The sequence below is a fragment of the Pelecanus crispus genome, chromosome 4 (assembly GCF_030463565.1).
Source record: "Pelecanus crispus isolate bPelCri1 chromosome 4, bPelCri1.pri, whole genome shotgun sequence".
Classification (NCBI taxonomy): Eukaryota; Metazoa; Chordata; class Aves; order Pelecaniformes; family Pelecanidae; genus Pelecanus; species Pelecanus crispus.
Window position 1 is genome coordinate 14,564,631 of NC_134646.1, and position 12,212 is coordinate 14,576,842.

The window sequence follows — 12,212 nt, forward strand, 5'->3', positions numbered from 1 at the left end:
TTTAAAGCATGCTATTGCATCACTGAAAGAAGCAAAAAACCCCAACTGATCCAGATCCCCCTTGTGAGACTCAAAGATTTGGAATGAAACCAGTCGGTCTCTTTACACAGACTACTGAAGACCAATAAGGTAAATTTTGAACTGGTTCTCATCATCGTGAAGCAAAAACGAGTAACTCAACACAATTCTGAACATGCAAGATGTGCTTGGTTTTCAGTAATCTCTGAAGGCAGCTGTCAGTAACTTCACTGACACCAACAGAAAAGCTTAAATAAAACTAAGCAGTTAAAGGATCAGAAGAAAAAAAGAAAAGAGAAAAAACTAAATAGCAGCATTACATTTATCATTTCTGTAAACTGCACCAATTCCAATGCTTAGTGTCTTAAGCCCTTTGTCCTGCAAAGTTACATAGAAGCTGTCTCAGGAGTCCAAATCAAGATTATGTATAAAAGTGTGAAAGGCAAACTGTAAATTCTGAGAACTATCTCATTCCATAGATGGACAGTGCTTCACAAAACTAAGATTCAATTTTAGTGAGACTTCAGAGAGGTTCCTAATTACAATTAAGAAAACATTATTTGTCAACATCCTAAACGTACAGCCTTTATCCGAATACAAAAAATTAAAAGATAGGTAGATTCTGAACATGCAACCCCCTGAAAATGAAGTGGTTCCACTATTCACTGTACCATCTTTAATCAAGACCAGGGCCATTTATACTCTGAAATTAATTACAAGAAAACATTCTATTCCAGGAGTAGAAAAGAAAGCTATTTCTAAAGTGGTAAGTAGTTTGAGGTGAATTGCTAGTTTATATGTTCAAGCTATGCCAAATTTTCTTTAAGAAGCGAAACAAGACGACTGAGGTGGGTTTTTCTTTGAACTCAATTTCTCTTCCTTCCGTCTACTATCACAGAATGTCACACGCTCACTTAGATAACTTCACATCACCTTATTGGTTTTGATGCAACTGTTCATATAAGTAAAATTACTCACACTCCTAAGTTTTGAAGATTACATTTTAAATTTGCTGCTCCCAAATTTGTGCATTGCATTTGCTTGGACTGTAAGTAACATTTTTTGAACACTTCAAGTTACTTTCCCTCTTTTCTCTATCAAAAACCCCCTCCAACAACAACAAAAAAACATACACAGCCCTAGAGAAAAATCAAGAACAAAACCAACAAAAAACCAATAGGGTGAATACACAGTTCTTTCACAGAAAGAGCCTGCAATAACAGTGTTTGTTCAGCACGTATCTGGCAAAGCAGTTAGAACTCAGAAACCTTCTAGCTTAACAATTTCCGGAAAAGAGCTCAAGGTTCAGATGAGATACCACACAGAGTAAGATGTGGGTAGTTGCCAACAGTATGCGATAACACCTGTGTGTTGGACTCATTAAAGATTTAACCAGAGAAGTCACATGCACACTGAAAAATGGCTGACAACTGCCATGCTTAATGCACGTCTCAAAAACTTTGAAAAAAGAAAGCAAAATGGAGTTACCTTTGGATGAGGAGGATGGCACTTTCACCAACATTTCTTTGGCAGATGATTCAGGTAAGAAACCACAGTAAGCTACTGATACAATACAAATTCCATGGGCTGCATAATAGTAGCGGGTGAGCACACATCTGTAGATCCTAATTACCAGGTACAATGTATTTTTAGCAAATGCCCTCAAGTAAACTTTTTAGTTGTGTAGCTGAATAAGCCTTGTGATTAGTTAAGAATTGAGATTTTGGGGGTGTGGAGTCTACCACAGTTTTCACATAATAGTATATGGTAATATACATTTGTCATCTGAGCAAATATAGCTTTTCACTGTTTAGAAAGAAAAAGTTACAGAAATGTTAACTCAGTAGTTACTACTATCAAAAAAAAATACAGAAAATGCTGGCCTTTCCTCCTGAATATGGAATGATAAACTCTTGGACATACTCTAGTGAGAAGTCACAAGAAGTGATGCAAATTAACTGGTAATGGAAATAAGCTGATCCATTTAAATCCCCCCTATTAACCATTTAATTGTTTTACAAGAAACTACAAAAGCAATGACTGCCACCACCCCACCCCCCCGCCCTTCTAGCTTATGGAATAAAAATTACTTGGAATGGGAAGTAGGATAGTTCTACGTACTGGAAAAATGAAGTGAGTTAATATGAATTGATAATAAATTATGTAGAAAGGTGTGGCCAGAGTATCAACTTGATCATGGCAGCATGGCTGCCATAGAGCTGTGCTAATTTACACTAGCTAGGAATCTGGATCGCTTATTAATGAATAATACAAGTCTTTCCCCAACCCCCCTTTTTTTTTTAGCTTAAAGAATGTTATTGTACATGCTATCTTTACCTCCCATATAAAAAAAAGCCATGGAGTTGATCTTATTTTCAGAACATATTTTTCTAGCAATTTCATATTAGTGTGTTGGTGCTAAACTGGATGTTTGAATGTACTTTGTTTATACAGTATATATTGTAATGATATCAAGATGTGGTTGACCTGAACTATTTACAATAAGATAAATTGGCAGACTTTGCTCCAAGTTGTGCAGTAATGAAGGGTTCTCCTAACAGGGAATCTCACTCTCTCCCTGTAGCAAGCTGTAGAACAGTACGGAGAAGGTATCCGGTGACACTGTTTCCTGACTTGCTGCACAGCTGATGACATGGCAAGAACAGATGAGGGGCAGCATACAGTGGCAAGATTGTGTCATCTTTGCACGGCATCCAGAAGTAGCTGAGTTAGGGATGACTCCATGGTACTGCATGGGTGGTTTTGCTTGCTTAGTCTTTTGGAAGATGTCAAGTTGCTTTCCTTAGAAGGTGTTCCGTCTCCTCTATTACTCTAACCTCAGCACCCTTGCAGCCTGGAAAATGTTAATACACATGAGAAAACAGAGGCACAAAGTTAAAAACTCCCTCATTCAAGCACCAGCTGACACTAGATACCAAAGTATACTCACCGATGCCAAGCCCCAACAGATGTCACTGATATAAAAGTAGCTGCTCAGCAACAGTGCAAATAAGACTCCACTGCACCTCAGAAACTGGGCACTTCAAATTTACTAGACTCTTGACAGCAGCAATACACCCAAGGTCAGAGAGAGCTCATGTTCACAACACAAAAAGGACCACAAAGAAGGCTTCTTTATGCAAGATCTGCTACCAATATTACAGCATTTCCCTTACTAGTGAAGAGGTGTGGACAGTCGCTCAGAAGCAGAGATATAAATTCAGAGTAACTGAAAATAAGAGACATTTTTCAGGCAAGCTTTTAGATTGAAGGCATAGAGGGAAAATACAGTAAGATTTGTGGTAAACATGATAACCCTGGTCCATTTCTTCTGCCAGAGAGCAACACCTGGAGGCTAGAGAGAAAATTCCTAACCTGTAATAGGAAGAGACTATCATATACTGTGTAGGAAACAGTCTTGCTTATCTCTCCGGGTTGAAGTTAAGCCTAATTACAGTAACTCTGGAGCACAGAAGCTAACAGACAGAATGGGCCTTATAGCTGTAACTGTAACGCTGGAGAAGAACATCAATTCCAGAAGAGCAGGGAAGATGAAAGAAAAGTTTTACACAGTGAGAGAGAAAAAGATTCCTTAGGATGGACAACAGCAAGTTCAAGCAAGGAATAAGGAAACTAGACTTGCAATATGTAGATCATAAGTGGACTCTGCCTGAGGATGACCTGATGTTTTAGAAGCAAGTGTTCCATAATTAAATTTTAAGTAGGATCACAAAGATGCACTGGTTTTAATGAACTCTAGTATATTTGTAATTGCATAAGGCTTCCCCGCCTTTCTCAAAATGTACTGGAAAAGATACCAAATGGACAAGTAGAACAACATGCTATGTATGTAGAGCCTGAAGCATACTCAGAACACAGTCTTCATATCAAAGTTTCTTTAGTATAGTGAAAAGCCATTGTGGCAAAGCAACAGGGGTTACCGAGCCTGATTAACTGAGAGCAATGCATGAATATTTAATAGCTATTGCTCTTTCAAAACAGCAGCGTTTCTCTATTTGTTAAGAACGTAGGTATTAAAAATAAACCGCTTCCATGTGAACCAAGATGAACACAAAATGGTAGCAAGATAGAAACTTCTCAGTAAGTATTTTAAATAGCAATATCCAAAGAGCTTGAAATCAAGAAAAGCATTCATTAACAGCACTTCTGAAAATATTTTCACCTTTAATGAAAGAAATACCTTTTCATTTAGAAACTCATAGCACCGAATAAAGTTCCGTCAAAAAATGACCGACTCAAACAAAGGCACAGAGGAAATTAAACCAAAACAAAAACAGTGAGATGATGCCCAACAGCTGCAAAAATTTCTTTAGTGTTCTTCTGATCAATGCTGTATAAGTAAATCAAGGCTTACTCTCTTCATTGTAAAGAACCTAGACGTTCCCTTACTTTTTTTTCAAATGCACTTTACAGAAAGCCAACATTAAGGACTACATTTCTCATGTAAAACCCTCCTTTTAAAAAGCAGACACAAACCCCTAAATGTTTAGGCCTAACTTACAGAAAAGCAAAAGAGTTTTTCATCTTGTTAAGTTACTAGTAAAGCTTTATGGAACCTCACTCAACATCCTTCCACAAAATTTGGTGGCAAACCTACAGCTGATGATTACAAGGAGGATCAAACTGTTAACAGGCCAACATTATGGCATATATGTCGGTATTCACAGCCTAAAGCTGCAAAGCATTCTGTTGTTCAGTCTATTTAAAAATGCATTTTTGTAGAGTCAGAGTAGAAATGAGAACATTTGCACTCATGCACAATCTTGCAAAAGATAGGACGGGGTTATGTTAGAAGGCAGGCTTCTTCAGGGTTAAAGAGAAAATACGACTTTCTAAGGCTTTCTTTTTGCAGACTTTCTAAAGGGCCTGGATTTTTTTTCCCAACTGTATGCTCACAGGGTATGTGATCTAATGAGGTCCCATTCTCATTCGTGACCTAAGGCGCTACCAAAACAGACAATAAGTAAGGACACAGACAATAGTTAGACCAATGTAAGCCAAGATAGATGCTTATTTTGTATAATGTGATTTGGTTGGAAAAAGTGCAAACTAAGAATTACTCAAATTCTGCAGATGACAGAAGTCTGTAACTGTAAATTCGCACAAGGATGTGCACAAGGCTACAAAAGCCTTTTGAGGTTACTCAGAAAGAGTAACAAGAATTGCAAAGAATTCTGGTGTAAAGCAACATTACTTGAAAAAAAAAACTTCTCAGAGGCTGTCTGTCATTTCCACAGAGAAACAAAACGATGAAGATTTGATGTAAAGGCTCTTGCAAGTTCGTATTGCAAGGAAAAAGAATTAAGCCATTTGTATTCCTTTTTGTCTTTTTGTGGCAATAATTAGTTAAAGGAGAAAACAGTACAGTTCAAATAGCAAACTCATCTCAGAAATATGTACAATACCTTCTTCTGTTAATGAAAAGGAGAATACATCTCTATTGTAGTGGTGAACAGTGAAGCCTCTGTCATCGGTCAGCTTATGCAGGCATCTCTGGCGCCTGTAACGTTGCCAAAAAGGAAGTGAAAGTCTTGTTGGTTTGCACTGTGTACCATGGCAAAAACAGGATGTACACCAGAGTTTTAGAAATAAAACATCTGAAAGTGTTTGTCATTAGCAGCAATGCCTTAGAATCTGAGTCCAGAGCATTAAAATTCTCTCCTGTAGTTTTGTAACTGCACACATATATGCATTCAGGTTAACTGTTAATGATGCCTTATATCCTAGGGAAACTGTTGCTATTTTAAGCAAAAAATGGTCTTTTAGTGAAACTGAATAAATTAATTCCTTTTGCCAGCAACGTCAGCTAGTTTTAGGAAAGCTTAACTGGAACTTAACATACAAGTAAGTATAGATAACTGCATTTGTAAAGTGAAACCTGTTGATACTATAAATTTAATATAGATGACAATATTATGAACGTCTCCTCTGCTTTAACCAAATGCCTTAGAAAATATAACATGAACTGGTAAGAAAGAAAGGGATTAGCACTTGTTCTTAGTTACATTCAAGTCAGTTTTGACTTCAGAATCTGTGACGCACTGCTGAAAGTTACACGCTGTCTTTATAACTCTTCAGTCAGAAAATCCACTTACCTGAAGCAAGTGGTCTAGTGTGTAGTGTAAAAACAGGTTAATAAACCAAAGAGTAGATCATTACTTAGGGCAGTGTTCAAGTATTTCCAGTAATAAAGAGGATCCTCTTATTTCTTCTTTTAAACTGCAGAGTGGATATTAGTATGCTGTCATGCCTCTCTGCAGGAGAAAACAATTAATTTCCAGCATTTGCGAATATTATCTAATTTTCTTGATAAGGTGTATGTTCTCTAAAGTAGAGAGCAGTCAGTTTGTAAACAAAACTAAAAAAAAAAGCTCTGTGAACACAGGTTGTGCCCAGTCTCTCAACCTTGTGCTGCATATTCCAAAGACTCAAAGTAAGAAGCCGCATAGCAAAGTTGACCGATTTGCTCACACTTACATGTAATTAGTATTTACCCCATTAATTTGACCCTCCCAGTGAGTGGAGAAACCACAGAGAAGCAAATGCTGCCAGATCCCTGCCAAACAGAAGCCAGTCTTTAGAAGGATTGTTTCAGGTTCTCCTAGGAACAGGCCCCAGACAAGATGTGCCATGCTAACACAAGATCAAAGAAATGACTCTTGCTAACACAAGAGTTAACAAAATACTACAGGCTGATAAAAGCAAAAATTGTTATACAAGGGCTTGAATTGGCCTCCCCCAGTCACAGGGGACACCAAGAACACCCCTAAAATGCAAGGTGCTATTTGGTTGCTCTACACACATGCATAGGTATGCCTTCCCTGGGACACATTCTGCATTATGAAAGGAATCTTACTGTTTGGGATATACTCTAAATTCCTACAGCTTCCAATTTAGAGTGCACAACAAATTTCATTAATGATATATTACCCAACACAAGAAGGGTGAGGTAAGGAATTTGAAAAACAAATAGGTAAGTCATACGATTTGCTAAGCTTTTGTTGTTTTGTTTAATTTCTTATAAAAAATGCTGCAGGCTTTTTCCATGGTGCTTTGGGTTTGGGTTTTTTTATTTCTTTGTTTCAGTCTGGTAATGCATCAAATATTTAGAATCCTGAAAGAAGACAGGTTGTCTTCTTTGCACTGGAAAATAGAGGGAGGGTTAGGAAGGCAAAACTTTTTAAGGGAAAGCAAGATGAGCTAGGCATTCTCTCTGTGGAATTTGCACCCAGCAGCAACAATCCAACAGTCTTGGTCCCTGGACTGTGCAGACCAGGGCTGTGCACAGCAGGCTTGCTCCCTGCTGGCTCAGCACTTAGATACTCTTCCCTTCGAAATAGGGGATGAAGGACAAGGAAAGAAAAAAGTAACATGCATGGGTCTTGCCACGATAAGGAGTTGGGACATAGCCAGGTCACACAGGAACAGTTTCTAAACTTTGGCGCCCCAGAGCACAATCTCAGATACTAGGGTAAAGGGATTCATATTAAGCACTTACAGTAGGAAGATGCATTGTGTCAGATCCAATATGTCTGAGTATACAAACCTAAGGAATCTGTGCAACTGTTTAACGTTAACCTAGTAACACACAGCACTATGTAGACCAAAGATCTAAAATCTCTTCTCTGCTGACAGCCCCTCTGCATTGCTAACAGTGGAGGCTCAGATAAAGACAATTTTCCCTAAAGGTAAACCAAAAAACCTCTCACGCAAGTTAACTTCCGAAAAGGAGTTTCAGCCTGGTGCCCAAGCTCAAACATCAGAGTTAAGAATCAAAAGAAAATATTACAGTCAGAAACCACAACCATGCAAAGCTCTCTCAAAGTATACATACCAAAATGGAAACAGTAGGTAAACCTGCAGCAGCTCTTGGAATTACTACTCTGTTTTGGCTACAACAGCATAGGAGACAACGTGTCTCATTTCCATTCTTTCCCATAATTTAATGTCAAGGATTTTCCCACTTTGCTCATTTGGGGGCAGTTTAGACAATAAACTGCAAATGTAATGCAGCAAGTAAAGTGGAATTTCTGCAGCAAAGAGATGTATTTCCCAAGATTAGCCCTCAATCATTTCCCCCCGCCCCTTATAGGATAAAACACAGCAAGTTCTTCACCAGGTCAGCGAGCTCTCCATCCATCTGTATCCACCTGCAGGCTCTGGCCATATTTCCCCCCCCTTAATCAACGTGCTGGAGACTGTCTTGCTAGAAAGGATGATGAGAACCTGTTGATTACCAGGCTTGCCATGTAGCAAGTGCAGCAAGCAAGATCCTAACAGGGTGAGAAGCACCTGTCCTTTTAAAAACAGCAATCAAGGAGAGTTACTAACAAGCTCCTAAAGCCCAGCTGCCACCTGAGAGGACGGCTTCTGGGGATTAAGGAGGATTACTGGGTTAAAAATGCCTTTTGTAGAAAAGGTGATATACTTGTAAGTAAACCAGCTAATGGAACTGAAAACAACAGACTCATTTTCCAGTAGAAACAGACTGCAGGACTGTAATTAAAATATGTTTTCATAACATGAACAGCATTCAGTCTAATCTGAATTTATTTGATTGTGTGGTTAAAAAAGTTATTAACACAATGTTAATAATATTGTGGAGGCCCCGTAGATATTAGAAATACATACTTTCTGAAGCGTATTAAAAATTACAGTAGAGGGCACACTTCCCAAACGCCTTTATCTTCCCGAGTATCTACATGGCATCAAATTACTCATTTATATTTGGATCTATTCCTGCAACATAGGGACACGATATGGGTATATTTCACTGCAACGTATGGTTCAAGCTACATAGCACCTGTAAAGATACTACAAGTTATGCAGTGCAGTCACTTCAGCGAAGCCACTAAAATTAGCTCAGGTCCTGCACGTTGCCTTTACCGTGGCTCGTAGGCCCTGTGCAGCATGTCCTGCAAGGGTTATTCCCTCAGGGAACCGGGGAAAGGACACAGAAACAGGAGTGTTGGGTTGAAGCTACTGAGGTACTAGATGAGGGCAACCATGCGAAGTTACTTAGGTTTCTGCGTGATGCGATCGCTCTAACGCTGCAAGATCCAGAAGCAAGGAGCTAAATCACAGGGTTTTTAAGCTGGACACCGCTGTGCAGAAGGCTTATGGATCTGCCAGACTGGAAGCACCTTGGCCAGGTTTACACGGCGCTGAACCGGAGCAGGTAAACCCTGCGGGACTCCGGCTGGGAGCCTCCTCTGCAAGAGCTCCAGTTCCGAGCACCGCAGAGGTAGCTGCAGCCACAGAAACACACACACTTGGCTTTCTCCGACGTTCCTCAGGGTTTGCCAGCCTGCCGAAATCCGGAGTTAGAGGCTGGAGAACACCTGCTTTTCCTTAATTTCTTCTGAATGCCACACTGAAGGACCAACTGCTGATTCAGGACAGCCGCTCCGAACACCTGCGCTAGTGTATGAGCGCAAAAGGAATTGATCGGAAAAACGCTGATATTAATTTAATCGCGTATTTGCTCGTTGCTTCCATTACTCCACCTGCCAGCCGGCGGGATTTAACGGCAAAGGCCGGCGCAGGAGCGCGCGCCCCCTCAGGCGGCGGGCGGGGCGGCGGGAAGCCAAGGCCCCGCCCCTCCGGGCCGCCCCCCCGCGCCCATTGGCTGTCGCGGGCGCAGGCGCAGCGGGGCGGCGCAGAGCTGCGGCCGGGCCGGGGCGCGGGGCGCAGCCCGTAGGGAGGCGGCGGCGGCGGCAGGTGAGGGGGCGGGGCGGGGCGGCCGGGCCCGGGCGGCCGCGGGCAGGGTGCGCCAGGCCGCGGGGCGGGGGGGGGCTGGGCCGCGGAGCTGCCGCCGGCCGCTTCTGCCGTGCCGCCGGCCCCCCGCCCCCCCCCCGGCAGCGGGTCCGGCGCCCGAGCGCTGCCCTCAGCCGCTGCCGCTCCGTCGGAGGGCAGGGGCGCGGAGGCTGCGCTGCGGGGTGCGAGGGGCCCGCAGCAAGCGCGCGCGTCCCCGCCTCCCGCAGGCCCCAGGGCCCGTCAGGCGCCTGCCCCCGGTAGCAGCGGAACGGGGTGGACAATGAGGGGGCCCCCGCTGCTTCCGCGGCTCTTCCACAGCCGATTCCAGAAAGATCGGCGCGGAGAAGGCGGCAATTGCATCACCGAGACGCGGGGCGGTTGCATGCACTGGAGAGTAATCTCCATCAGTTATTTTTGTCAGCTGAAGCACAGTTACTTCAAGAATCATATTTACGTGCCACGCAAGGCTCTAGGAAAAATAATTAAAGAACATTAAAAAAATGTTGTTCTGCCTTAGGCTGAAGTGCTGGCTTTTCAGCACCGAGTAGAAAAATGCATCTAAAAGCCAAATATAAAGGCAATTACATTAACAGTTGCCTCAGTGTTCTTTTTCTTTTTTTTTTTCCCTTTAAGCAGAGCGTTTCTCAGGACTACACTCTTCAAGAGCGGAAAGAGCCCGTTCTACAATGATGAATGCCGACATGGATGGTATAAGTTCTTAATGTTGTTGTTCTTCATTGTTATTTTTTCTACTTAATATAATTTCCAGCTGTTACAGAGGTTGCATTAAAACTCATATGATTTATTGCAGCTGTTGAGGCTGAGAATCAGGTGGAATTAGAAGAGAAAACACGGCTTATTAATCAAGTTTTGGAACTGCAGCACACACTGGAAGGTTAGCAGTTTGACACATCAGATTTTTTATAAGCGCACAGTAATAAGCAAAAGAAGAGAACCTTACTGTTCTGCCCTACCTTAGTCAAAGAGTGCAGAAGTATGACACTTGCGCAGTTGAAGGTACATAGGCAAGGTCTTGGAACTATTTTTTTTTTTTCCTCTCTCCTCTTTATGCAACATAATGTTTGCTCAACTCTTACAATACACATCAAGCAGAAGGGGTTAACTTTCCCAGGCTCATTAGTCGACATACATCTTTGAGTCTGCTCATCACTGAACTTTTGTTTCCAAATAGTTTAGTTTGCAATAGCTTAATTCAAAAATTCAAGAAAAGAATAAAGATACAGACTAACAGTAAATTTGTGTAACAAGTTTGTTAATATACTGCACTACAAAATAATATAGGAAAAATGGGCTTTAGGTAAAACTTGTGAGTAGCACAGTGTTTTACAAGATAATAGCTTACAGCAATTAAAAGTGTGACTAGTTTGATTTAGGCACATAGCACATATTCATTATTGTATGCAATAGTGTCTAATATTTTTCTTGTAATATCACCTTCACAGATCTCTCAGCAAGAGTAGATGCTGTTAAGGAAGAAAACTTGAAACTGAAATCAGAAAACCAAGTTCTTGGACAGTATATAGAAAATCTGATGTCAGCGTCTAGTGTTTTCCAAACAACTGACACAAAAAGCAAAAGGAAGTAAGGGTTGACTCACAGATGATGTCATTGTATTGCTGCTGTCTTTTTTTGTTTTAATTGGCATAGGCTACATGAGCTAAAATACCTTAGTTTGTGGCTTTACTGGATACCTGAAGATTATAAACTTTGGTGACAGACAGAAGTAAGAACATTGTCATGAACAGGAGACCTAAGTTTGTGTATTGTTAAGATTAAGCAATGTGCAAATGTAGTGTAGAGACTTACTAAACTTTCATATTTGTTTTAAAAGTGAGCATATCTTGTTAAAAATTGGATTCAGTTTGTCAGGTTAAACAAAAGTCTGCTGGCGCTCTTTGAGGTCTTAGGGTAGTGTTCTTGACTAGCAAAATAATACAGTTATAATATTGTGCTGAAACCCGGTTTGATAAAAATACTCAAAGCCTAATTGCACCACCTTTTTCACCTCAAATATATTTAGATTACTGTATAGTACTGCCCATAGCTCTGCAAAGCAACTTTAAACAAAAAAACTACAAACTAGTTAAGAATTTCTATGAAGTAATAACAGTATGACATTATTTGCAGGGCTTGTGTACAGAAAAACACTGAAGATTTTTGGGGAAGGGGGAGGCTAGGGGAAGAGGAACAGGGATAAGCAACTTATATCAGGGAAATACTAAACGGATGCAGTATCAGAGCGTTTGTGGTTTGCAAGATGTACACTTCAAGCCATTTTCACTTTCCTGTTTCCTCAAAGAATGATCAGGCACAGTATCGTGATGTATGATCTTCCTGAGATTTTTCAGTTGTGTGATGAAGAGTTACACAAAAACCCCGAGTAATAAGCTTTACAG

General features: G+C 40.9%; 1 protein-coding gene across 4 annotated transcripts; it reads left to right on the forward strand.

The window, feature by feature from the left end:
- The first annotated feature begins 1,460 nt into the window (after nt 1–1,460).
- On the forward strand, nt 1,461–12,212 carry SCOC (short coiled-coil protein). Of its 4 annotated transcripts, none has more exons than XM_075709168.1 (4): nt 1,461–1,560; nt 10,432–10,503; nt 10,607–10,690; nt 11,259–12,212. In XM_075709168.1, exons 1-4 carry the CDS (start codon nt 1,461–1,463, stop codon nt 11,399–11,401), a joined length of 399 nt encoding a protein of 132 aa, XP_075565283.1. In that variant the 3' UTR covers nt 11,402–12,212. The 4 variants fall into 4 exon arrangements, with proteins under 4 accessions (XP_075565283.1, XP_075565284.1, XP_075565285.1 ...); XM_075709169.1 differs by having other exon boundaries at nt 1,497–1,560; nt 10,429–10,503; XM_075709170.1 differs by lacking the exon at nt 1,461–1,560 and having other exon boundaries at nt 10,452–10,503; nt 11,259–11,397; nt 11,944–12,212.